This window comes from Stenella coeruleoalba (assembly GCF_951394435.1).
Source record: "Stenella coeruleoalba genome assembly, chromosome: 20".
Lineage (NCBI taxonomy): Eukaryota > Metazoa > Chordata > Mammalia > Artiodactyla > Delphinidae > Stenella > Stenella coeruleoalba.
Genome location: NC_137166.1, coordinates 17,731,602 through 17,759,304, shown reverse-complemented (window position 1 = coordinate 17,759,304; position 27,703 = coordinate 17,731,602). Strand labels below are relative to the sequence as shown.

Below are 27,703 nucleotides of genomic sequence, written 5' to 3'. Positions count from 1 at the left end.
ACCTGCATCTTTGTGATATTGATCAGGCCACTTCCCCTCCTCAGCCCACCCTCTCTTCATCTCTAAAAAGAGGACAGTGAATTTTAGGGTTTTCTAAGCTTCAGTCTTTTGACTGCCAGTTTTGCGACCCCTCCCCTTTCCCCAATATTGTTGCTATTCTAATGAGGTCGGGTTTGCATTATATGAAAGCACGCTAACAGTTTGAAGTACTTACTGTTAATTTTGTCAGTAGGGGGCGCTTTGTTACCTATGCGCGAACTTGCTCCCCTGATGGAATTGTTAGCTTCTGGAGGAAAAAGACCCCTGCAACCTCCCTTCAATTCTGGGCATAGGTTTTCCCCCTAAGCTGCCCAGACAGAAAACCTCGGGGAATATTTTAAAAACTGGGCCCTGTTTTGCTCAAATGTACCTCCCTAATGATTTACTTTCTCAGCAAGAAGACAGTTTCGTGGTGGGCACAGCCGAGGGGACAGTGTTCCATTTTCAGCTGGTCTCTGTGACTTCCAACAGCAGTGAGAAGCAGTGGGTGCGGACAAAGCCATTTCAGCATCACACTCATGACGTGCGAGCCGTGGCCCACAGCCCCATAGCACTGATATCTGGAGGTGGGTTTCAGTCTTGGCCGGGACTGCTTCATTACTTTGCCCAGCTGTGGTTATTTTCATGTGGGACTTTTTCTAATTCCAATATTTTTTCTCCTCTCCCTCCTGCTCCAGGCACAGACACCCACTTAGTCATTCGTCCTCTCATGGAGAAGGTGGAGGTAAAGAATTATGATGCTGCTCTCCGAAAAATCACTTTTCCCCATGTAAGTATCATCCTCTAATGCCCACCATGCCCTCATCTCCCGGTCTGCCTGTCCCATAAGACAGCACAGCTCACTCTTCTTTGGCAGATCTGTTGGCCTTCTGTAGTTACCTTCTTCTTCTTTCTTCCTTTTCTTTCTAAGGCAAGCCTCTGGCAAAGATGTTTACAGGGGCCAAGAGATTTACAGCAGCATTCGTAGTTCAGTTTCTGGGGAAATCATTCCCTTTTCCCAGTAGGTGTGGTTTATGGGGATTTTGTTTGTTATTAATTTTTTAAAATAAATTTATTTATTTTATTTATTTTTGGCTGCATTGGGTCTTCGTTGCTGCGCACGGGCTTCCTCTAGTTGTGGCGAGCAGGGGCTACTCTTTGTTGCGGTGCGCGGGCTTCTCATTGTGATGGCTTCTCTTGTCGCAGAGCATGGGCTCCAGGTGCATGGGCTTCAGTAGTTGTGGCACGCGGGCTCAGTAGTTGTGGCTCATGGGCTCTAGAGCACAGGCTCAGTAGTTGTGGCACATGGGCTTAGTTGCTCCGCGGCATGTGGAATCCTCCTGGACCAGGGCTCGAACCCGTGTCCCCTGCATTGGCAGGCAGATTCTCAACCACTGTACCACCAGGGAAGCCCAAGGCTGGACTTTTTATTATTCTGGGTGGGAGCAGGAGAATCCAGGCTTCCAGTGTTCCTTTCTAGGTAAATCAGTCATCTTTCCAGGCTAGAAACTCTTCTTCCCACTACCTACTTCTACATTCCATTCAACCAGTAAACCTTACTGAGTCTACCTCCTCGTTCTCTCTTGAATCTAGCCATTTCTCTTTGTCTACACTGCCATTAACCTAGTTTGGGTCAGTGTCGTTTCTCCTCTGGATTTCTTTACAGTAGTTTGTTAACAATCTCCTTTTATTTAGATTTGTGTCATTCTGGCCTGTTCTCCATTGATGCGTTCAAAAAGCAACTTTGTTCATCCCTCCATGCTTAAATGCCTTTGTTGGTCATTGTTGTCCTCAGCGTAAAGACCTAATTCCTTAGCATGGCTTATGAAACCTGTCTTGATCCGGAGAAGACAGCCTCTTCCCTCACCTCTGTTCTCACGCACTTACATTACCCCCACCGCCATCTGCACTCAGTCTGGCAGTTCTGAAAGACTCCTTTTTATTCCCTCTCATTCTCTCTTCCCTTTGAGCTATTTCTTGTGCCATCCCTCTGCTTGGAACGTCCTGCCCTACCTTCTTTGCCTGAGTACTCTTTACCAGTGAGCCTCATCTGGGCTCCTGTCTTTACTGTCATGAGGCCTTTCTACTTTTTTTCATTACATACTGTGCTTAGCCATGTTAAAATTCTTTGCACACTTAATGTAATTGCCTGTTTAATTTTATGTCAACCCTTTAAACTGTAAGCTTGAGAGCAGTAGCTAGGTTTTTATTTACCACTATGCTTTTAGATCCTAGGACAGTGCCTGGCGAATGGTAGTACTTAGGAAATATTTATCAAGTAAATGGATTTTAACGGTAAAAAATGTTCTGAGGTGTTGCTGCTGTATCCAGTACTGAGGCAATAGATGACTCCGGCTTGTTTATGTGTTTTTGATTCTTGGATACAGCGACGTCTCGTTTCCTGTGCAAAAAAGAAGCAGCTTCTCCTCTTCCAGTTTGCTCATCACTTGGAACTTTGGCGACTGGGATCCACAGTTGCAACAGGTAAGATGGAAGAAAGTTTTTTTCCAATAAGAAAACTGGAGGTAGAAGCCAGAAATGGCAGTTGAAATTCTGCTTGTGGAAAAATGGAAGTAGGTTTGTCTGTGTCCTTTTGAACTTATGGTTTCCCACCCACTAGATAGAGCAGAGGAGTTCCTCAGAGTGTTAAAATTGTTAGCAGGACACTGAATCATCAGTGAAAAGTTTTCGGTTCAGTATGGTGCACTGCAGGATATAGTAGTCCTGAGGGTAGTGGAATCAAAGTTCTCCCTGGTTAGACTGGGATCAAAACAGGCTGTTGAAAAATGACAAGATTTAATGTGGGGTCGTGACGGGCCTGCATGAAAAAGAAGGTTGTGCAGATCTTACCAGGGCGACAGCCTCATGGCCTTAAGTATGACATACCTGTTCGGGTCCTGTTGTTTTACAGTAGGTTAGAGGCTTTTGCTTTAGGCTCCAAAATGAACAAATGAAGTTGAAGTCGAGGCCACACAAACTTCACTTCCATCCACCTGCATGCCTGGCTGTGGGGAGTGGCTTCAGAGAAATAGGGGTGTGCCCTAGGCCGTATGCAGGGCACCCAGGTAGAAGCTAAGAAAGTGCTCACTGCTTTCCTCTTCGTATACATACCCCCAGAAAACTGTAAGCTTACTACATCAGACGTTTTTCTGATTTCCCAGTGATAGAGATTTCTTTCTACCCAGGAATGACTTTTTAGTAGAAAAAATGTATGAATAACCTTTCTTTGGGAAGAAAAATGTCAGGGATATTTCTTGTTCCAGGAAAGAATGGGGATACACTTCCACTCTCTAAAAATGCAGATCACTTACTTCACCTCAAGACAAAGGTAAAGAAATTTAACTGTGTGTTCAGACTCTGAAATCCAGAACATTTTTCTCATTCTGAATTTTGAGGGTTTCTTAGTTGACATCATAAACTGTTTCAAATCTAAAATTATTTGAATGAAGTACTATGTCAAAAGAGCTGGGTTTCCTATGATTGTAAGTCAGGCATTCAGAATTTATTGGATGAATGAATACAAGAAATTCGTTTTTCTTCTTTTGGTATTATTATGAAAATAACATGCATAGTTTTTAAAAATTCAAATAATGCAAAAGAGGATGCAATGAAAAATGAACCTCTTTCTTACCCCCACCCCGCCAGAGATGATCACTGCCAGTGGTTTCTTATATATTCTTCCAGAAAAAATTTTCACCCATGCGTGCATGTGTATACATCCTTTCTTTCTCCAATAATGGGACTATACTATACAAACGGCTTTGTCTTCCTTTTTAAAAATCTTTATTTTAATTGCACAAATAATTTGTGAATACAGTCTCACTATGAAGAATTCAAACAATATTGATAATTTATACCCTTGCCCAGCTCTTTAATACTAGTCCCCTCTCCTGCAATAATTACTGTTAATTGATTAGCTGTATACCCTTCTAGATCTTTTTCTGTGTGTGAGAATATGTATGTGTGTATACATACATACTTACATACACTCAGATGTTTTTTGAGTTTTTTGAATTACATAAATGTTACACTAAACTTTTGCGGTGTTACGCAAATTTTTTCACGTAATATTTCTTACAGGTCTTTAAAGCAGGTTGTCATTGACCAAAACAGAAAATCAGTCCCCAAGTCACTGAGCCTCCAAAGCTTCACTGCATTAAATGCCTCCCTGCTCAGGTTTCTAAAGTTAGGGTTTATTATGAAGGTACACATGAAGTATGCGAAGGGCTGAGATAAACTCGTAGTATTCAGAGACCTCTGTTCTGGGTTTTGGAAATCAAAGCCACACCACTTAGATGTTCTACCTTTGAAATAATCATAGTGACACATAGCATATGAGTGTCAGGATTATGTGTCGGTATTTGTGGATACATTCAGAGTGGCAGTAGCTTGAGGATTCATGCTATAGTGAACCTTGTATGAAGTTTTACTTGACTATTTATCCTGCTTCCTAATGTTACCAGGGTCCTGAGAACATTATCTGCAGCTGTATCTCCCCATGTGGAAGTTGGATAGCCTATTCTACAGCTTCTCGGTTTTTTCTCTATCGTTTGAATTATGAACATGACAACATAAACCTCCAAAGGGTAAGGGATAACCCCAAGTCTGGTTGAATAAGAAGAAACCTTATAAGTGGGTGATTTTTGTGTGAAGTGGAAACGTCCTGGATATGAATCCTTGTTCCGTGAAAAGCTATTTTGAGAAACCTGTTATAAAACAGTCTCTTATTGCCATTTAAAATTATGTTTTTGGAGGATAGGGAAATGCCAGAAAGTGGCAGTAAATGTTAGGCTTTTGAGGAGATGACAAGGGGGCTGGATAGGTTACAGTAGGCACGTCTGTGTTCCAGGCCCTTGGTTGATTGGCTTCCTTGGAGACAGGAAGCATTCATATGATTTAAGCCTAACTGTGATTATTTTTGATGGGCTGTAGGTCTAACTTCTCTCTGTCTCTCTGATTTTTTGTTACTCGTTCCCCCAAGGTTTCCAAAATGCCAGCGTTCCTTCGCTCTGCCCTTCAGATTTTGTTTTCTGAGGATTCAACGAAGCTCTTTGTGGCATCAAATCAAGGGTCTGTGCATGTCATTCGGCTGCTGGAGGGAAGCTTCAAGCACCTGCATACTTTTCAGCCTCAGTCAGGTGAGAAGTTGGTAATTGGCCATGGGAGAGAGTTATCAGTCTCGATGTTCCTTTTTTTCCATTTAAACCTCAATTGTTGGGGGTTCACTAATGATCTTCTCTGCCCTGCAAAAATTACACATTCACTCACATGTTTGCGATTTAAAGTAGGAGATACCTGGCAAGTGAAAGTGCTCGATGCAATCTGAAGTCTTGCTCACACCTACTCTTTTCTCACTGGGTTTTTGATTCCTTATTTGGGGCCAGAGAAGTTTCATCACCCTTCTTGGAGTTTTGCTAGCAGAGCAAGAAGAAAGTTAAAATCATCTGTAATCCTGACACCCAGAAATAACTACCATTATTATTTTATGTATTTCCAGTAGGTGCTGGTTATGTAGGTATTTTATGGACATGTTAATCTTTTCTGTTGTTTGTTTTTATAATGATGAGCTTATACATACAGTTTCATTACCTGTCCTAATGCTTATAACCACTTTTCCATATGTTTTGAGAACATGAGTATGCATGAATGAGTGACTGTGTATAGATAACAACTGGTGAGTTAACTACTAAGGACTTAGTACCCAATACTTCCCACGGGCCTTTTTCCTTCTCCCTTTTTCTGGCTTGTAGTGACTTCACTGTTATTTAGACTTCATCAGCCTGGAAAATCAACTTTTTAAAATCAACTTAAACTCTCACTGTTCATAAGCTGCCCCAGAAGCAAACAGGAAAAGAAACATACAAATTAGGAGTCAGATGAAGTAAACTGAGAGTATTTATTGAGTACCTGTATATGGTTTTATTATAAAACTTAGATTCTTTACCTTGCATTTAGCACTCCTTTAAAATTGGGCTCTGCATTATGTATATAACTTTATTTCTTCCTCCTATCTCATCTCACTTCCCCTTCTAGTCAGGCTGGTTTCTTCATAGCCCTCAAACCTGTGTATTCTTGTCCTTGTCACTTAGGTCACACTGTTCTCCATCCTTTTCTACCCACCTCGCTCATCCTTTAGCATCTGGTTTATGTCTAGTTATAAAGCTTTTTCATTGTTTGGGGTTGTTACATGCAGCACTTACTTTGGCATATAGCATCACTGTCTGATTTTTATCCCACATGGGTCTTCATGATGCCAGATTGGTTTAAATTTCTTTAACGACAAAGATGGCTCATATGTGCCCATGCTCCCTTAGTGCTAAATATACAGCTGGTAAATTAAAGATATGCCTCGGGACTTCCCTGGTGGTGCAGTGGTTAAGAATCCACCTGCCAGTGCAGAGGACACAGGTTCGATCCCTGGTCCAGGAAGATCCCACGTGCCGCGGAGCAACTAAGCCCGTATGCTACAACTACTGAGCCTGCACTCTAGAGCCTGCAAGCCATAACTACTGAAGCCCGCTCACCTAGAGCCCGTGCTCCTCAACAAGAGAAGCCACTGCAGTGAGAAGCCCGCGTACCGCAACGAAGAGTAGCCCCTGCTCGCCACAACTAGAGAAAGCCCGTGCACAGCAACGAAGACCCAACACAGACCAAAAAAAAAAAAAAAAGATAAGCCTCAAGCCTATTTGCTGTTTGTAACTTTGTTTAAAAAACACCTGATAGGAAAGGAGTTTGAAACAATTAAGGTATAGATTTTGGTGGTAGCTCTTACCCTGATTCTCTGTTCTCCTGGTAGTTCTGAGCAAGTGCTGCTTTCTGGTTTATCTCTCTGGCTCCTCTTTCCATGAAGGATGGCTAATTAAATTAAAATAGTAGAGTAGCATCTAGAACTTACCTGCAAAGCTATCTAGAAATTGTCCTATGAGTAATTTAAAACCAGGGCTCTTACTGGCTTTTGCCATCATTTTTAGGGCAGGGCTGGCTGACTGTGGACACTGAATTCAGAGGCTTAACTATTGTTTTGTCCTTACAGGGACAGTGGAGTCCATGTGTCTTTTGGCAGTCAGTCCAGATGGAAATTGGCTAGCTGCATCAGGTACCAGTGCTGGAGTCCATGTGTACAACGTGAAACAACTAAAGGTGAGCCTGAGGTTTAGTAGCAGAAAACAGGAGGAAGTTAGCTCTGCAGTTACAAGACTTAAGGCTAAGGCACATTGATATGACTTGGAAAATTGCTGGACTTCTTTTTAACCAAAAATTTTTCCTGTTTCACTTGTTTGGAACCCAAAAGCTATAATCTAACATTAAAATCAGTCAGTGGGAACAGTGAAACCACTCATGCACAGAAGTTTGAAATTAAGGATTTATGAGTAATGAATCTACCTCCAGATTATGTCTGTATTTTGAGGAGGAAAATTCTGATTTACCCAGATGAATAGATGCAGATAGTAACAATTTCCTTTAATAGGTTGCCTTGTAATCTCAAGGTATTTTAAAATTAAACAGAACTAGTAATAGCAGGAAAGCATTTTTCACTCATTAGTGATGATATTGCCATTCACAGATTGAATCGCTAATGTTCCCTTGCAAGTTGTCATCGTCATCTAAAAGTCAGATAAGAACTACAAAAAACTTACAATAAGCATTAAAAGTTTAGAGAACGATATCAAACTGCAGCACTTAATGGGTTTGCCTGTTACTGCATGACTTAATCTTTACTGCACTGTGGCAAAAGCATGTACTGCTCTTTGAGCCTTGCCTGGCATTTAAAGGTGTTCCTGTGTACTAGTGCACATGCCTTGTGATTGAACATAAATTTCCATGCCTAGGCATTTATTTCTTTTAAATCCAGTGTAGAGCTGTAGATTCCCTGTTCAATGACATGTTTATGAGCAATTCATACAAATGTAGAGACAGCAGGGAAAGCTTTTTTCTGAGGTTCTCTGTGAATGCTGTTAGTTTTGTTGGCAGTTAAACTTGCATTTTTTAAAAAATGCAGTTAAAGTTTATTGTTTGGGGAAATGCCTGACGTTTACGGAACTTCCATAGAATAGAACTTTTTGAATTCCAAAGAGCATTATTTTAAAACTACTGACCTAGACCATCCAGTCTTTCCTGAGGGAAGGAATCCTATTTTAGTTTTCTGTTTCTGTTATTTATTCCCAGCTTCACTGCACAGTGCCTGCTTACAATTTCCCTGTGACTGCTCTGGCCATCGCCCCCAATACCAACAACCTTGTCATTGCTCATTCTGACCAGCAGGTAAGAGATCCCAGTCCTTCCTAATTCCCTCCAAATGGATAGTAACTTGGAAGCTGAGATAACGACAATTTTGGAGGAGCTTTTCTTTGACAGTACTGGACAATATAAAGGTAGTTTGCTCTTATGTGTAGTAAAGCTTCCATGTATGGCCTGATCATAGGCCAGTAACATCCATTGGCTTGATGGGTCACAATGGAATGGTGAAACACTGAGATTCTAGAATAAAGAGGTATGAGAAGGAGGAAGAATTTTCAAGGGCTCGTTTTACTGATTGTTTTTAGGCTAGGATGAAATGGACTCAGGTGTAAGAGTGGATATGGGAGAACAATGAAATATCAGAAAGGGAATGTAAACAAACTATCCCCTTTAAAATCGCATCGAAAAAATAAAGTACTTAGGAATATGACTCACCAAGGCTTATATGCTGAGAACTATAAGACATTAATAAAGGAAATTGCAGATGATTCAAAGAAATGGAAAGCTATCCCCTGCTCTTGGATTGGGAGAATTAATATTGTTAAAATGGCCATACTACCCAAAGCAATCTATAGATTTAATGCGATCCCTATCAAATTACCTGTGACATTTTTCACAGAACTAGAACAAATAATCCTAAAATTTATATGGAATCATAAAAGACCCAGAATCGGGGCTTCCCTGGTGGTGCAGTGGTTGAGAATCCGCCTGCCAGTGCAGGGGACATGGGTTTGATCCCTGGTCCGGGAAGATCCCACATGGCGCAGAGCAGCTAAGCCCTTGCACCATAACTACTGAGCCCGCGTGACACAACTACTGAAGCCCACTCGTCTAGAGCCCATGCTCCACAATGAGAAGCCCCCGCAATGAGAAGCCCGCGCACTGCAACAAAGAGTAGCCCCCTCTCGCCACAACTAGAGAAAGCCCATGCGCAACAGCGAAGACCCAACACAGCCAACAATAAATAAAATAAATAAATTTATTTAAAAAAAAAAAAATTAAAAAAATAAAAGACCCAGAATTGCCAAAGCAAGCCTGAGGAAAAAGAACAAAGCAGGAGGCATAACCCTCCCAGACTTCAGACAATACTACAAAGCTACAGTAATCAAAACAGCATGGTATTGGCACAAAAACAGACATGTGGATCAATGGAACAGACTAGAGAGCCCAGAAATAAACCTACACACCTATGATCAGTTAATCTTCAACAAAGGAGCCAAGAATATACCATGGGCAAAATTAGTTCTTTGTCTGCCACTTTTCCATACCAAGTTGCAAGGAGAATATAATTGTAAGAAGATCTTTAAAATATCTGAGCTACAGAACATATTATGTATGAACTTGTCAATACTTATATATCCTCATCTGTAAAATGGGCTTGATAATACCTTCCTCACCAAGCTATTGGAAAGATTAAATGTGATCCAAGAAGCACATTTAAATAGACCACTAGGCAGATGATGCTTGCTACTTTGATTAGCAGTTTTTACACTCACACCTGTACACACATACACATTATATCCAGAAAATGAAATCTCTCATTTAAGTTCTTCTGTCATTAAAACTAGCGGGAAATTTTTTGGTACCTGTTTAATTACCAGAGATTGAGTTAATAATACACAGTGCGGCTAGGGAAACAGCACTTCATATATTGCATAAATTAGTATACTGCTTTAGAGGACATTTTGAAGATATCTAGAAAAAAACTTAAATCCACATAATCTTTGATTCAGAAGTTCCAATGCTAGAAGTTCTTCCCATAGGTATATGCTTTTAGTTGTGCAAAAAGACATTGATTCAGAGATAATCATTATAACTTTATGTGTAGTAGCCAAAGATTGCAAATACCTAAATGCTCATTAAGCAGACTAGGTAAATAAATCCTGGTACATCCAAGAAGTGAGTAGATTATTACATGTTCTTCAAAAGGGGCATGAGTGATGTGTGTATACATTGATATGGGTCAGTCTCCATGGTATAATGCTAATGAAAAATGCAACATACGGAATAGTGTGTACTGTATGCATAAAATATCTCTGAAAAGATATAAACAAGAAACAGGCTGCTTTTGTCTTGGGGAAAAGAGATGTTACGATTGCAGGTGGTTTTCCACTATAAACCTTTCTGTGCTGTTTGAATTGTTTATTGTTCTGTAATTTACCTTAAAATTTTTTTATTTAAAAAAAAAGTAGTGAAAATGCATATTGCTGAATATGATACAGCCAAGGTTTGTATAGATATTTTCTGGTTCAGGCTGACCCTTCTTTGGTCTTTCTGGGTACCTGCCTGCACTTGCTCTGTGTCATATCCTTCCTCAGGTATTTGAGTACAGCATTCCAGACAAACAGTATACACAATGGAGCCGGACCATCCAGAAGCAGGGGTTTCATCATCTTTGGCTCCAAAGGGATACTCCCATCACACATATCAGTTTTCATCCCAAGAGACCAATGCACATCCTTCTTCATGATGCGTACATGTTCTGCATCATCGACAAGTCGTTGGTGAGTTCTTCACCACTACCACCTGTGCTGTCCCTGGTTCTATTTACTTAGGAATCTTTCCATTCTAAAAGCAAAAGAGGACAATAAATTAGAGGAAGGAGAATCAGAATAAAGGTTGCTAGTACATTCTTTGGAGGAGAGGAGCTTTTGTTTTGCAGATTTCCTCATTTTCCTACCCAGTCTCATGAGGCTCCCAGGGAAGGGGCAGCCCCTTGTGTATTGGTTTTTGCTGATTTGACTATTTCTCTGCTTTGTCTCTCAGCACATAAACTTAAATAGGAAAGAGATTAGGCCCGTATTCGGAAAGTGACCATGATCAGGGAATACCATTGGTTTGGCTAAATCACTTCCACCTTTGCACCCTGGGATGACTGACATGATTTCATTAAAGGAGATACAGGCTGGGGTTTTGACCACTTGTGCCCCTTGGCTGAATATACTGAAACACTATCTGCAGACTTGAGGGATTGGTCTTAGTGTTTTGAAAAATGACCAGTTAGGAAAATTCCATTCTTCATGGCTGTGATTTAGGTGGGATGTGAGCATTCTTTTCCGTTCTAGAGTCCAGCATCTGCCAGCTGCAGTTTTGATTCACCCCAAATTTCGTGTTTTTTTCTGGGCAGGCACTTCCTTTCCTAGGAGCATTGTGAGCTATGGCCATGCCTATAATGCACTTTGGGCTTAGATTACAGCCAATACAGTGTTTTGGTGTATCTGTGAAGGTGGGCGTAGGAGGAACACGGGGAAAGCAGCAGATGGCTCTAAAGGAGGTGTGCATGGTGATGTGTCACTGGAACTCATCTCATGGGCCCTGTGTCCTCTGGGTGTGGGAAGCAGAGCTGGCTGACAAGTGCCTTCTGTGAGATGAGTGATAAAGGAAGGGCCCTTCCCATTCATTTGCCTCTTTATAACTCAGCCTAGATCAGCCCATATTTTTCCCCAGGCGTTGGTGATAAGTCCATCACTTCCTCATGCAGGGCAGAGCTATTTCCCAAGGAAGTCAGAGATAAAATTAAAATATCACTTGCTTGGCTAGAGGCTGTCTCTCGAGGTGTCAGTGACATCAGTGGGGGTGGTTTGTGTTGCAGTTTTGCCTGCGGAGAATTTCAGCCACTTGGCCGGTCTATGACCTGGTTGGGAGAGAGCCTAGAAAGCAGAGCCTTCATGGGCTGAGCTCCTACACATGCCAGTTTGTTTGTGTCTCACAAAGTGTTACTGACGAGACTGGCCAGAAGCCCCGGCTGGGCCCTTCAATCTTGCTGGCGTAGAGTACCAAGCTCTCTTTGCCACATACCCCCACAGTAGAGTACAGTAGAGCTGCAGGAGTGGCTCCAGCTTTCTTCCTGAGGTAAGAAGAGTCAGGGAGGTAGTAAGTGTATAACATGACAGAAGATTGTGTTCCCCCAAAAAATCACTATTATCCTTTGGTCTGTAGAGACCCAATAAAAAAAATAATGATTTAAACAACACATTTTTGTCTTTTTAGCCTCTTCCAAATGACAAAACCTTACTCTACAATCCACTGCCTCCCACAAATGAATCAGATATCATCAGGAGGCGCACAGCTCATGCCTTTAAAATTTCTAAGAAATATAAGGTAATACATTTTGCGTTACGTTCTGGGTGGTTGGTTCCTTGTGATATTATCAAAATGTAATAAGTCCCACAATGGACAAGAGTGCCTTCATTTTACATGCAGAGAACCTGGTTTTGGGAAACCAGTGACCTTTCTGAGACTGTCTGTCCCTTAGGTTTGTAGTTCATTGTTCTCGCCTCAGTAGATTAGAGGCAGGCATATCATCCTTCACCAAAATGAAATACCTGGGTAGTGAGAAATGATGGTGCAGCTCAGTTGGGGTCTTTGTGTTAAAGCTGGCTTTTAAATTTGAGTTCCAGTGGAGAATGTTCCACAAGATAAATCTCGAGGAAATGGAAGTCATTGAATTTATTAGATGTTCCTTTCTGGGCTTGGCTTTTCACTGTACTAGAGCAGATATCCATTGAGCTTATGGTACTACAGCTATTTGTGCCCACTCACAGGTTCCATATTCATGCTTCTCAGATCAGAGTTCCTTGGGCACCCTGGAACATTTTCTTGGGGGTCTGCAGAATTTTTTTAAGTGGAGGGGTGTTGTAAATGATTCAAGTATGATTAACTTCTTGATGTATTTGTAACTTGCCATTTGTCAAGAATTTAGGCTCCAGAGCCCTCTGTTAACATTGATTCCTAAGAAATTTGATAATCGCAGATTTTCCATACAGAGAAACATAAAAAATCTTGCTGAAATCTTAAATGACGGAATTCAGTTATAAAAGCTCCCAACTTTTTCAGTCTTTTAAGTCCTGTGGCAGGAAGGATTGTCAGAGATCTACACCCCTCCAGCTTGAACGAGGCTAACATTTTAGCCCTAGTTAGTGGATTCAGGACTAGCCCCAGAACCTAACTCCTGGTGGAATCATTACCATCTCTCTACAGCCTCTGCTCTTCATGGATCTTTTGGATGAAAGAACACTAGTGGCGGTAGAACGGCCTCTGGATGACATCATCGCTCAGCTGCCACCACCCATCAAAAAGAAGAAATTTGGGACCTAAAACAGGGCACTGTCTGTGTCCTTTCTTGAACTGTCTAACCTGTTTTCACAAATCATGACAATAAAACAAAGTTATTCTTTAGGACTAGTCATTATGAATGTTATTTTCTAAAATGCTGGACAGGAATTTCCCTTCACTGACTGAAACCGAACAGAAACTCCAAGGTATTGTAGTTGAGATAGTGTTCCAATTAGCTACAAAGTCATCCAACTTGTTTAGGTCCTGTTTGTTCTTTAGACCACACTCTCAGGGGAAAAAGGCAATAGTTACCTCCTATCCCCTAACACATGCTTGAGGCTTCAGAGAGCTGATGACCTTCATTGTCTGCCAGCCTCCAGCCTGCAGCTAGTGCAAAGGCATGGGGACTTGCCTCAAGTTGCCTTTGAGGACAGGGAAACTATGCTTGCTTATTCAAGATAGCCTAACTACTGACAGCGATAATCAGCCTTATGTTTCAAGAAACAATATTAACTGTAGTGCTCCATCTGAAAAGTAGATGCCCTTGGCCTTTGGTAGAGCTATTAATTTTATTTGAAAGGAAAACTCAGGTTTTGGGATATCAGCCCCAGTAACCATCTTTTTATGTTCTATGCCAGTTCTAAAGGTTAAGGAAATATTGGGCATTTTCTCATGGAGTGGGAGTGGAGGTGGGGACCAGACAGCCTGCTATATATTTCACCATTTCTGTTCTCTTCTGCTTGCTTTGACATTGTTATTCCTGTGGGTGTTATCAACTGACTAGTTTTAATGTGATCTTTTAAATTAGAAAGTGAAGAACTAAGTTAACCTGAACTAAGCAGATAGATTTCTTTCCCATCTCAGTGGATGTATTCTGTTGCATGCCTGTGGAAACCCAGTATGTGCGGTTTTTTGTTTGTTTTGGGGGGTGAAGGGCTGTAGAATAGACAGAAATATAAGGGTTCTGATGACATCATGGGTAAATTGCTGATGAGAAACATTTTTGCTGAGATGAACCCCACCCTCCAGTTTGGAAATGGAAAAAAAATGTGAGAATTTAAAGTAGGTGTGTAGGAGGAGAATTAACAGAGGTGATAAGAGAGAGAAACAGAGCCCAATAATTTATAATATAAAGGACAGCCTATTTCAGGTTTGCTAAGAGAGACAGCAAGTTTTATAATGGTTGCCACTTCTCTACCCCACCTGTTTATGTTTTTTACAGTGATAAGAGTAATTTAAACAAATAGCTGCAACTTTTTAGGTCATTTGTGTAAAATACCTTTCCTCTTGCTTGAATAAATTTTCTTAGTGAGACATATTCTCCCAGTCTGCATTAGACTGCACTATTACAAATAGTAATAGTCTATTAGAAATAGACTGGACTGGAAGATCCTGCCCTTTCTAAGAAATGTTTTAGGTCTTCTTTTGTGTGATTGAAACCAAAGTTCAAGTCACTGATCTACAGTGAATATGACCAGAGGGAGGCTAGGATGCCTTAAATATTAACTCACTTGCTTTTCCCTGACTGTAGAGCTATAAATTCAGAGACTCTTTATTAACTGGAATCTAGTTTAAGACTTGATTTACGTAACTTTAAACATACTCTGAAACCTTGTGGATTGTGTTGGGTGTAATTCTGACGGAGAGGGCTCACAGATCATCTGAGTGAAGAAGTAAAACTGTCTGAAAGTAGAAAGCATTCCTTTGCAACATTTCCAGCCAGTGATTTGGACTTCCATAAATGGTATGGGAAGTAAAAGCTTTGGGCCTTAAAATTCTTCCTAAGTAGAGAACTTTGAATACAAATGAAATAGAAACTGATTGGGGCAAGTTAGAGAAACTGGGGGAAGGGAAGGCAAAGTAGTATAAGTAAGAGGACACTTCGGTGCATGTGTTTTAGAGTGATTTTACTTTAGGGATTTGTGTAACCTAGGCGCGTTATGTTTCTTTTTCAGGCATTTTGCAGACTGCTGCTCATACTCGAGTTTTACAGAAAAATTTTGATCTGAGACCAACTTGAGAAAGGTCATTTTTGCTAACCTGACTCAAATGCTTTAAAAATTCACTTTTCTCATATAGTAGCTAGTAATTGGATCTTTGAATGGATAATGCAACCTTTACCATGGAGATTACAGCAAATTAGACTGAGAGAAACTAAAATCTTGGAATATTGGAAGAAAGTTAGAGATCGTCTAGTTTGGAGGGTTTTAAAGCTTTTTTTTTTTAAGCATTGAAACTTTCTTCAAACGGAACTTTGTTCTGAACGGAAACATATGATGCAGATAAAAGAGGAGCTGTTCAGGTTGTTGGGGGTGGGAGTGGGGGAGGGAGGCACAAAGGTTTCTGAAAGAAAACTGTGTGGCTCTTGGCCTCATTTTTTTTTTTACCCCCCCCCACCTGGCCTCATTTTTATACTCATGGAAATGGAGACCAAGAGGAGAAGAAAGGGATATTTCCCATTGTCACACAATGGTTCATTAGAAAGCCCAGGTGGCATTCTTACAATTATTCCCCCACGGTCTCTTGGCTGTAGGGACCCAGTAAATATGATTAGCAGGCATGGTATGCAAAAGATTTTCCATTCCACAGGCTGCAGAGAAGATGTTTAAGCATTTCTTGCTCTGGATGAGCACCCGATTTAACTCTAAGGGTGAGTTCTGTGGACGGTCTTATGTGTAAACCATATAGAGTGTTGTAATGAACAACCTAGTGTGTTATCTGCTAGTGCTCACATGGGGGTATTTCTCTATGGTTAATTCCTGGGAGTGGAATTGCTAACTCATACTGTGTTCATTTTCTTTCACTTTTAGTTGTCCTTTGGAGTTGGCTGTATGTCCATCAGCAGGGTTTGAAAGCACTCATTTCCTTATACTTTGCCATTGTAGTGATAGTCTAGTTTTAGCCCATCTAATGGGTGAAAAATTATATTTTACTTTGCATTTCCCTGTTTACTAATGAGATTGCTCACTTTTTTATGTGTTTTGGCTATTTGGCTAACTGTGTAAATTACATATGCATGACCTCTTCTTTTTCTCCTAATGTGTTATCTTTTTCTTTCATATCTCAAAGCATTTTATGATGTAGATCAGTACTGTCCAATAAATTCTCTATGGTGGTGGAAATGTTCTGTATCTGTGCTGTACAATAGACACTTGTGGCTCTTGAGCACTTGAAATGTGGCTAGTGTGACAAAGGAACTGAATTTTAAATTTTATTTTTTTTAATTAATTTAGATTTGGCTGTGTTGGGTCTTTGTTGCTGCACGTGGGCTTTCTCTAGTTGTGGCGAGTGGGGGCAGCTTTTTGTTGCGGTGCATGGGCTTCTCATTGCAGTGGCTTCTCTTGTGGAGCACGGGCTCTAGGCGCACGGGCTGCAGTAGTTGTGGCTCGCGGGCTCCAGAGTGCAGGCTCAGTAGTTGGGGCGCACGGGTTTAGTTGCTTCACGGCATGTGGGATCTTCCCGGACCAGGGCTCGAACCCGTGTCCCCTACACTGGCAGGCGGATTCTTAACTACTTCGCCACTAGGGAAGCCCTAAATTTTATTTAATTTTAATCTGGGAATTCCCTGGTGGTCCAGTGGTTAGGACTCTGTGTTCACACTGCCAAGGGCCCGGTTTCAATCCCTGGTTGGGGAACTGAAATCCCATAAGCTGTGTGGCACAGCCAAAAAAAAAAATGTTTTTTAATTTTAATTTAAATAGTCATATGTGGCTAGTGGATTTCTTAGTGGACAGCACAGATCTAGATTTTTTTAAAAATATTTATTTATTTATTTGATTGTGCCAGGTCTTATTTGCGGCTCCCCGGCTCCTTAGTTGCAGCTCACCAGCTCCTTAGTCGTGGCATGTGAACTCTTAGTTGTGGCATGCATGTGGGATCTAGTTCTGTGACCAGGGATCGAACTTGGGCCCCCTGCATTGGAAGCTTGTAATCTTATCCACTAAGCCACCAGGGAAGTACCCAAATCTAGATATTGAGGCTTAGCTTTGTGTCAGTCCTTTGTTTTTAGAACTTAATACTCACTTAACATACATTTATTGAGTGCCTGCTAAGATGATCTCAGCCCTCAAGAACTTCACAGTCTAGTCGGGGAGAGAAACAAGCTGATCAACATTAGAGATGAGCACAGAGAAGGGCACCTATCCTGTGGGTTGAAGGTAGGAGATAGTCCTTGAGAATTGGGTAGTAATTAGCAACGTGGAAAGGAGAAGAAAAGAGGCCTTCCTGCAGCATTCTCAGTGCAAAGGTCTGAAGCGAGAGCATAGCCTCTCCAAGGGTTCACCAGTAGTTCCATATGTCTGAAACATAGCACAGATCCGAAGTGGAGGAAAATGAGGCTGAAGGGCAGGCCGTAGTACTGGGTGCACCTGGGAGGGTGACTAAGAATCAAGGGAGGTTCCTAGGAAAGGTAAGTGTAGAGTGGTTTCCACAGAGGAAAGCTAACTAGATTACATAAATAGATTTAGATAAAGAGCCCTTAAGTCAATGTATAGTGAGAAATAAGGCCAGGTAGGAGTGGGCCTTGAAGACTGTGGTTAAGAATTATCACTCAGTAGAAGATATAGTTATGAACCACTCAGATTCAAAGGAATGGCCCAGTAAAAATGCCCATTTAAGTGTAAGTAAGTGTAAGTAAGGGACAGAAGAGACTGGAAGTTAGGGAGGCAAAAAAAAGGCTGTTGTGTAGGTTCTGGACTTGGCGGTTTGTGTTAGTTTGCTAGGGCTGCCATAACAGTATCACAGACTGGGTAGCTTAAACAACAGAAGTTTATTTTCTCACAATTCTGGAGGCTAGAAGTCTGAGATCAAGGCATTAGCAGGGTCAGTTTCTTCTAACGCCCCCTTCCTTGGCTTGTAGATGGCCCTTTTCTCCCTGAGTCTTCACATGGTCTTCCCTATGTGTGTGTCTGTGTCCTAATCTCTGTGCCAACAGTTATATTGGATTAGGGCCCACCTTAATGACCTCATTTTAATTTAATTACCTCTTTAAAGACCCTATCTCAAAACACAGTCACATTCTGAGGTACTGTGGGTCTGGACTTCAACCTGTATATTTTGAGGGGACACAATTCAGCCCATAACAGAGTCTGTGGAAGGGCTTCAGGAGCTTTGTGAGCCCCCAAGTTTGAATGCTGAGTTTTACACAAATGTGCATTTGTCTGAGGTGGGTCCATAGCAGGCAGCTGATTCCCAAAGGGGTCCGTGATCCCTCCCCAGTTGGCTGTTTGCATTAACTTATCAGGAGGAATTTAAAGATGTGAGACGAAGGCCTGGAAATGCCACAGGCATCAATAAACACAATCTGGGTGTTCAATGGTATATGAAGACTGAGAGTTTACACTGACTAGAAGACTACAAGTGTTATTGTGAGGCACTGGAAATTCTGTTAGAACTGGTATGGGAGGAAAGTGGATTTTTATTTTTGGACCTTATTTGAATTTCATGGGAAATTATGTAATTTCCATGACTGTCAATAAAAAACACCAGTGATTTTCCATAACTAAGTGAATTCAATGAAACTAACCTTCTTCTTGTTACATCCTTGTTAATATTTTCCTAAAAAGAAAGTCACAGAGCAACAAAACTGTCACCAGCTGCTTCTCATTAGGAATGTGGTTAGCAGATGTGGGTTTTCATAGTTATAACGCATTGAGATAGTTAATCCATTTTTGTGGGTTTCAGATGGATAGTGATTTATCTTGGCAGGATGAATTTTAAAATGCGCTTGCATCAGCTAAAGGATATATGCACCTTTTCCTCTTTCACTTCATGTTAGTGCTGGGGAGAAAAATACGTTTTAGGATATTTCTCCTGGAAGGCAAAGTAGTACTGTCGAAAGGGAAAATTGATCTCACTGTCCTCTAATGGGGGAAGAGAATGCATGGGTACTTTTTCAGAGTTGGATGTTGGATTGGTTATCTTACAAGTTTGTTTCTCCCTTTGGCCTCTTCTTTAGTAGTAATTGAGCAGCTCTTTTGTTCCTCTGGCATCTGGCCACATTTGTGGTATGACCTTCAGGCTTGCTAAGGGCTGCAATTTTGCCTGGGGCCCTCTTTCCTTATGAAATTACACAACACTCAAACCTTGGAAGCAGCCCCAGATCCACTAATTCTTTCCTTTGACGGACTTTTGGCAATATGTACTCCCTTTCAGCCAAAGTGTAGCTTTACACAAGATCTGTTTGTCACCGAAATTAATTTGGCCATTTGCCCTTTAAGCCTGGAGTCAAATAGTAGTATGGCAGACTCCTTTATGATAAAGTATAGACTCTCAGCTAGAGAGTTTCAACCAAAGGTTTTACTGTTGCTGCTGCTAAAGGTCAACAGGTAATAATATAACAGCAGTGGTACTTTTTATGGAACTCTTACAGTGCATCAGGTACAGTGTTGCTAAGCACTTTGCAGACATCACCCCAGTCAACCCTTACAACCACACTTCGAGGTAGAAGGTGTCTGAAGTTTTCTGAAGAAGAGACTGAGGCCCATGACCTCAGGCCCTTGACCATTGTAATATAACTAGTAAGTGGCCAAACTACAATTTGAACCTTGTGCTTTTAATTACCATGCTATATTATATGTCTACTATGAGTGAGAAGAAAAAAAAAGACCACTGGCTTTTGAGAGAGTATAGAATCAGAGCCTGAGTAATAGAATTGTAGGAAATCATGGAACTGAGAGAGCTAATCCAACCACCTCATTTTGAAGTAGCAATGATGCCTGCCTTGTCCTGAGAAAACAACAGCTTGAGCAGAGGAGAATACCTACTGATAGGTGACAGGAATGGAAGGTGATTGGGAATTACCTCAGCCATTCCCTTTTTTAGAGGTAGATAAAGTAACATGCCTGTTCAAAGAATTATCTAAGCTTGTCTCGCCATCCCTAAGAAACCATGGGAACAGATGTGTACCCTTTTTATTTCAGATTTCATTATCCACAGTAAGTAGATTTCCACTGACTACTTGAGATTTCCTAGATGGTAATTTTCATTCTGCAAGGAACCAGTAACCTTCAGAGGGATTATTTGAAATGACTACAGCGCAGGAGGCACTGAATTTCAATCAATCACATGTTTAATGATTTCCTTCTCTGCAAGGCAGTATTTTTGGAAGAGTGGGGAACAAAAAGAAGTCAATGGGTGGTTCCTGCCTTCCTGTATTTTATAATCTACTTGGACGAACAAGCAAGGCGTAGAATAAAATTGTTCAAAGAAAAAATCCCAGCAAATTGGGCAGCCAGGGACAACTGGGATGAGATCTTGCTCGGTGGGAAAGTGGTTGAAAGGGGCAGGAAGTGTTTGGAAGGATGGACTCTGGCAGGTATGTGCAAGGCATCATTGGGAGACACTGACTGGATGAATCTGGCCAATCTGTAGTGATGAAAGAGAATGTGGAAAATTAGGTTCTGATGCAAGACCTTGTCAGAACAGCTCAATAGTTTGGAAAACTTTTATGGATATATTTGAAAATAATTTTTAAAGTAAATACCCCTAAGTAATCCCAATATCAATCTCTATTACCTTTCCTCTTCCCGGGATTAAATTACTACCTTATGTAAGTGTCCTCACTATTTATTTGGAAGATCGCTGACTTCCTTCAATTCTACTGATCAAAAGGTCTTGACACTTTTGGAAAGAATTTCCAGCACTTCCCTTTTGCTAATAAAGGTGTCCTCAAGTGCCCAACCTCTGGGAAATTACGTATGTAAAAGTTTCAAAATTGTGCTCATACTCTAAGGAGTCAGCTGCCAGGTGCTCTCTAATAAGCAGAAATTTCACATAACTCAGGCATCTGGGGGTTCGCGCCTCAGCTGGAGCAAAGCCAGAAATGTCTGTGACTGCAGGTGCACTTCAGCACATTGGGACCTGCCGGAACAGCGATCTGGCCTAACTGCAATTGATTTAGGAGAGGGCTGGAGGGTTGAGCTTCTGCTGACACTTGCAGCTTGGAAAATTCTGCTCCGCTAATTGCAAAGAGGATTCTGCTGTAATGATTTTTTTGGGTAAGATACTTTTCTCATTTTGAATTCTTTCTTCATTTGGGCTCTGGGTGATTTCCAGTCTCTATTTTTATTGTTTTAACTCCTGGTATAGGAGGCTCTTTGAAAGTTTCCGCCCACACATGAATGTGCATTCAGAGTGGTGCATGGACATGGCTTACAAGCTTCAACATGTACTTCATGAGCAAGCAGGTATATAGCCCCTTTTACAGGAACCGGTACTTTCTACCTCTGCTGGCATTCCCCCCCACACACATACACAAATGAAAATATGGGGATTTTGCTTTTCTTTCCAAAAAAAAAAAGGAAAGAGGGCTCATTGACTTCACGTTTTTGAGATCTCTCTCAGCAGCGTGATTTCTGGACCCTCATCTTTGAGGTCTGGGGTATGTTTTTTTTGTTTGTTTGTTTTTAAAAGCCCTGGACCAGGAGGATGGGAGACTTGAGTTGTCTCTGTTTCTCCACTGAGGCTTCCAGCCAGAGTCTTTGGCTTTCTGGGCCTCAGTTTCCTCAGCTCTTCAAGCCCATGAAACTGGAAGAACCAGGTGGATTGTATCACCCATGTCTTTGTATAAAAGCTGCTGCAGGCCCTGCAGTGTGCAGTTTCTGGGGAGGCTCATATGCACTTGCTCCAACATAAGGCCAAGGCCTCCAGGGTGAGAAAGTCAGATCTACAAATTCAAGTCCAAACACTCCAGTATTTGGTTATATGAGGCTTTTTACACTCATATTCTGCCATCTCCACTGACCCTGTACTCTGTTCACATTGGAATTCTGGCATCTTCCTGAGTAACTCATTTGACAAATATCTTTGAGGCCTACCTATTGTGGCAGCAGGGCTAAAGAAGATATGGTCTCCTCTGGCATTACTGGCAAGTAAACGGGATTACAAAGCAGAGTGACAAATGCTTGGATTCATGCCTCTGGACCTATTGCCTAGGTGGACTGTTGAGCTTCCACTGTCACCTCTGTGAAGCTGTCCCCAGGCCCAACTAAATGTTTCTTCTACTCTGCTCCCAGGGTGTTTTCTACATGTCACTTAACCACATAATATCACATCAGGTTGGTTGGTTCTCCATTTTCCTCCCCCACTAGACCGCCAGCTCTGAGCTGTGGCACGTTTTATCCAGCTCCTCTCCAGGCCTCAAAGGGAGCACACTGCGGAGCATCCTGTAAATACATAACGAACCAGTCAATGCACGTGAACATGCAACTCGGTCTTGCAGGATTGCAAAGTGCCTCTCGAAGCTGATTTTGCTTTCCGTGCCCAGGCAGCTCTGGTGAATTGCACAGTAGAGGTCAGGAGTTGGGGGTGGGGAGATCGGAGGCGTACGAGGAAGAAGGTGAGTCCAAGCCCCACTTCGCTAGAGCTGCCCACGTCCGGTAAACTGTAACCCACTGGCCTGCGGTCAACTCCTTAACCTCCCGGAAGCGGCTCAGCCGGCCTCTCCCCGCCCCTCCGGAAGGTGGGCGTGGCCCCTAATGAATAATGAATCGCCTCGGTGGCGGCGGGGGGGGTCGGCGGGCCCGCCCCCTCGGGCGGGAAGGGGGAAGCGCCGAGGCTGCCTGACTGGAATGAGGGTGGCTGCGGCGACTGCGGCGGCGGGAGCGGGGCCGGCCATGGCGGTGTGGACGCGGGCCACCAAAGCGGGGCTGGTGGAGCTGCTCCTGAGGGAGCGCTGGGTCCGAGTGGTGGCCGAGCTGAGCGGGGAGAGCCTGAGCCTGACGGGCGACGCCGCGGCGGCTGAGCCTGAACCCGCTCTCGGGCCCGCGGCGGCCGCCTTCAACGGCCTCCCGAACGGCGGCAGCGCGGGCGACTCACTGCCTGGGAGCCCGAGCCGCGGCCTGGGCCCCCCGAGCCCACCCGCGCCGCTGCGGGGCCCGGCGGGCGAGGCGGGCGCGTCACCGCCCGTGCGCCGGGTGCGGGTGGTGAAGCAGGAGGCGGGCGGCCTGGGCATCAGCATCAAGGGCGGCCGCGAGAACCGGATGCCGATTCTCATCTCCAAGATCTTCCCGGGACTGGCGGCCGACCAGAGCCGGGCGCTGCGGCTGGGAGACGCCATCCTGTCGGTGAACGGCACCGACCTGCGCCAGGCCACCCACGACCAGGCCGTGCAGGCGCTGAAGCGCGCGGGCAAGGAGGTGCTGCTGGAGGGTGAGCGGGGCCGGCGGGCGGGCGGGCGGTCCTGGGCTGACCGGCGCTCACTTTGTTTCTGCCACCCTACCCGCTTTGCTGGGCCAGACCCTTCCCTCTCCCCCGCCCCCTGGGTCCTCACCTTCCTCTCTACTGGTAGCCCGGCTCTCCCCAAACCCCGTCTGCTGGAGCTTTGAGGATGGAAAAACTGATGCTCCCTACAGGAAAAGTTGGGCAGCCGCCGAAGTGTGGCTTGCAGTCCCCAAGGAAGACTCGGTTGAGATTTAGTAAGAAGCAGCCTTGCTGGAAGCCCCGCCTATGCACGATAAGCTGACACTAAGAACTAGAGGGGGACGGAACGAAGCTCTGGAGGTCTCCGTTTGCCTCCTGAGAAGTGCCGGGTTGGCGCTTTCTTCGCTCACCTCTGGCTCCCCAGGGCAGGCGGGTCTGTTAGAAAAAAAAAAACAAATTCGTCCACACCGGTGCCAGCGGTATGCTTGGGCAAACCACCAAAACGCTGGTTAATTTATGGGAATTTAACCCATCATTGGCTCTCAACAATTACCAAAGGAGATCATAGCACGTCATTGAAGCCAGAAAGCTGAAACAGCAAGTTTGTGTGGTTAATGAGCCTTGTTTAACAGTGGACTCTCACGTGTTTGAACATTTACTGCCAACTAGAGTTTTGCCCCTTTTGCAGGAGACTCGTGCCAGCTTCCTACCATTCACAGGCCTCAAGGCTTTAAGCTTATTAGAAGCCTGAAATGTTAAACCTCAAGTTATGTTTGAATAGCTAGGATTATTCTTTAAGTATGCATGTGATCTGTTACTTGGGTCATTTGTGATGAATTTATGGATTTACTAAATTTATGATTTACTAAATCTCAAAATTAAATCTCATCTACTTGAAGGACTCATACATGTTGGAGGTAATATTCAGAAATTTTTGAGCAATCGGCCTTCTTTCACTGATGATTTCAGTCATTCAAGAAGCATTTATTGCTGGCTATATAGAACAGAATATAAAAGATGATGTGTCTATTTGGTGTCTAGTTGGGGAAAGGATAGAAAAGTGCAAAACAACTTACAATTAATAGATTACGGAGTGCAAACTATATAAATGCCAAGGGAATGCAAAGTTAGGAAGTAGTTAGTGGAAATTGTATTGGTCAGCGAGGAATTTTTCAAGGAGCTGAATCTTGAGCCAGGTCTCCAAGGAAGTGATGGACATAGGCAGAGATGAGTCAGGAGGGTATTCCTAGCAGAGGAAGAAGAGAAGGGAAGGGGTGGGGAGTGGAGGTAGGAAGAGGCCGATCATCAAACTGAGAGGCCAGAAGTCCAGCTTGGCAAAGTGATTGTCACTTTTTTCTAAATCTGCTGGTAAATGTTTGGGAAAATGTTAGTTTGCAAGTAAATATTTTAATGTGCTCCAGTTGTGAAATTCCAGTGTCCCACCTTTATAATATCCTATTTATAAGTCTCATTTATATCTCACTTAGGTGGGGCTAGACATTGCTCAGAAATTAGTGCTAATAAAAGGAGTAAAATTATAGATCATGGCCTGGGTGGTATGTGTGTAAAAAAATTGTTACCATAAATGTGTACTTTGAAATTAGGCTAGCTAAGAATTCGGTTGTAAATTCTTAGAGCCAGAATATTGAATGTAGTACTATTTATGTGGTGCTCAGTGGTGGTGGGCAGACATTTCAACTCTTTACCCCATATTTTTAAAAAAATCCAGTTTTTGTTTAGATATAATTTGAACCTGGTATTCATACCAATTAAGTGAAAATCATCTAGTAAATGCTTCCCAATATTCATTAGACTAAAATAGGCCACATGTGCTTTTAGAAGGAGGGTTTACAAATGGCAGCATAACATTTATTGAATGCCTATTTACCTAACACACAGGTTCTATTTTATTTTCCCATTTTGTAAAAGACAAGTAGTTTTTGTTCTTATGTGTGGGGGAAGGTATGAAATTGAACTTTCAAGCCAAGAGATATAAAAATAAAATTGCTTAGAATATGTAAAATCACTGAAAACAGTGATTTAATTGAACCAAACATGTAAAATTGAGAGCTAGTGTCCCATCCAGGAAGCCCACTTAAAAAAAAAAAAAAAAATTATTTATTTATTTATGGCTGCATTGGGTCTTCATTGCTGCGCGTGGGCTTTCTCTTGTTGCAACAAGTGGGGGGGGCTACTCTTCATTGCTGTGCACGGGCTTCTCATTGCGGTGGCTTCTCTTGTTGGGGAGCACGGGATCTAGGCGCTCGGGCTTCAGTAGTTGTGGCTTGCGGGCTCTAAAGCACAGGCTCAGTAGTTGTGGCACACGGGCTTAGTTGCTCCGTGGCATGTGGGATCTTCCCGGACTGGGGCTCGAACATGTGTCCCCTGCATTGGCAGGCAGATTCTTAACTACTGCGCCACGTCCCAGGTAGGCTACTTTTTTTTTTTTTTTTTTTTTTTTTGGCTGCGTTGGATCTTAGTTGCTGTGCACAGGCTTTCTCCAGTTGTGGCAAGCGGGGGCTACTCTTCACTGTGGAGCGCGAGCTCTAGGCGTGCGGACTTCAGTAGTTGTGGCTCCCAGGCTCTAGAGCGCAGGCTCAGTCGTTGTGGCTCACGGGCCCAGAACGCAAACTCAGTAGTTGTGGCGCACGGGCTTAGTTGCTCCGTGGCATGTGGGATCTTCCCCGACCAGGGCTCGAACCCGTGTCCCCTGCCTTGGCAGGCGGATTCTTAACCACTGCGCCACCAAGGAAGTCCAAAGCCTACTTTTAAAAGATGGACTTTTATGATTAGCCCTTAAAGTTTTGGAACTGTATGGTCCTTCCATTAGATGTCTCAAAACTTGAAAAACTACCTTAACATTAGCACAGTGATGCTCTTTTGTGGTGTGGGCAGGGAATTTCAGGCATGCCCTTACCACCCCCAAGCAAAGGAAAACTAGTCTCTGGTTGCCTGTGGTTAGGGAACTGAGTGAGCTAAGGGTTTTTTTTTTATCTCATGGATTTGTAGGGATTATTCATTCATACATGAAACATTTATTCAACTCTGCCACGTGCCAGAGGCGCTTGAAGATGGTATCTGATTCCTGCCCTCAAGAAGTTTGGAGTTGAGATAAGAGAGAGTTAAGAAATAGTACAGCAAAGGGTTAAAAGCGATGTGAGAGTAGAACTCTGGAGAGGGCGCAGCACAGAGGGAGGAGAGATCTATGGAAGACTGTCGTGGGCATCAGAGGTTGAGGATGCCCAGGAAAAGGCTGATGGAAAAGTTGAAGTTTGAATTGAGCCTTCCCCTAAGGAGAAAGCTGCCACCAGTAAAGACACAAGTGAGAGACAGGAAGAAGTCATTTTGCCCAGTGAGGGTAGAGGACGAATGAGGACTTTGTGGTCAGCTAGACCTGGATATATTTCTGGCTAGTGGTTTGTAACCCCTAGGCAGGTTACTCACCCTTGCTCCACCTTAGTTTCCTCATCTGTAAAACCAGCATAGTAATAATACCTCCTAACAGGGTTGTTATTCATTTGACAGTTTATGTGCTGGGAGCCTTTTTGGGGACTGGGAATACAGCAGTAAACAACAATAATGAAAACAAAGTCTGAATGAGGAAGGTAGGACTAGGTCATGAAGGTATGCTGTAAGTTAACAGGCACTCTCAGAATAGCCAGGATAACAAGTTGTTAAAATCCAAGGCTCCATTTTACCTGAAAAGACATACATGGTAAGAATAAGTTGTTTTAGGTGAACACTTCAAGAATGAGTTTGCACTTGCATGCAAACACCTTTTTCTAATCTTGTTTTCCTGTCATCTCTTGTATAGGTCAACTTTTTTATCCTTAAGTTTTGCATTTAGTTTTTCATCCCTCTGATTTTTCCTATTCCTTCACACTTGCTGTTCAGAACCTTAAAACTTGCTAATAAACGTGTGCTAGTAGTTTTGACTAACGTCTCTTAGCACTGATATTAAGATATGCTGAAATTCACAGATTCTCAGCATGAAGGGGTGACTACTCTTCTATCATAGTGTATGTTGAATTTACTGTATCCTGTGTGCTGGAAATGGGGTCTATCCAGAAAGCTTCTAGAATTTATATTTGAATTAGACTACACATCAAAAAGTGTTCCAGAAGAGGTTAGGAAAGAGCATCGTGTCCAGCTTAAGTTGTTGTTGTTTTAATTTATTTATTTGGCGGTGCCAGTTCTTAAGTTGCTGCGTGTGACATCTTCACTGTGGCATTCAGGATCTTTTTTTTTTTTT

General features: G+C 42.8%; 2 protein-coding genes across 5 annotated transcripts in view; both read left to right on the top strand.

The window, feature by feature from the left end:
* UTP4 (UTP4 small subunit processome component) overlaps positions 1 to 16,415 on the top strand; it is a 35,827-nt gene extending 19,412 nt beyond the window's left edge. For 3 of the 4 annotated variants that reach the window (XM_079907706.1, XM_079907705.1, XM_079907703.1), the window contains exons 7-17: positions 434 to 605; positions 717 to 808; positions 2,406 to 2,502; positions 3,282 to 3,346; positions 4,482 to 4,604; positions 5,000 to 5,156; positions 7,052 to 7,158; positions 8,185 to 8,280; positions 10,575 to 10,760; positions 12,247 to 12,357; positions 13,237 to 16,414. In XM_079907706.1, the coding sequence (XP_079763832.1) occupies positions 434 to 605; positions 717 to 808; positions 2,406 to 2,502; positions 3,282 to 3,346; positions 4,482 to 4,604; positions 5,000 to 5,156; positions 7,052 to 7,158; positions 8,185 to 8,280; positions 10,575 to 10,760; positions 12,247 to 12,357; positions 13,237 to 13,353 (1,323 nt within the window). In that variant the 3' untranslated portion in view covers positions 13,354 to 16,414. Of the gene's footprint in view, positions 1 to 433; positions 606 to 716; positions 809 to 2,405; positions 2,503 to 3,281; positions 3,347 to 4,481; positions 4,605 to 4,999; positions 5,157 to 7,051; positions 7,159 to 8,184; positions 8,281 to 10,574; positions 10,761 to 12,246; positions 12,358 to 13,236 lie in introns of all 4 variants that reach the window. The other variant, XM_079907704.1, reaches the window with a different exon arrangement.
* A 6,443-nt stretch (positions 16,416 to 22,858) lies between these two features.
* SNTB2 (syntrophin beta 2) overlaps positions 22,859 to 27,703 on the top strand; it is a 101,604-nt gene continuing 96,759 nt past the window's right edge. Inside the window, exon 1 of the mRNA XM_079908563.1 lies at positions 22,859 to 23,460. Within this exon, the coding sequence (XP_079764689.1) occupies positions 22,881 to 23,460 (580 nt within the window). The 5' untranslated portion in view covers positions 22,859 to 22,880. The remainder of the gene's footprint in view (positions 23,461 to 27,703) is intronic.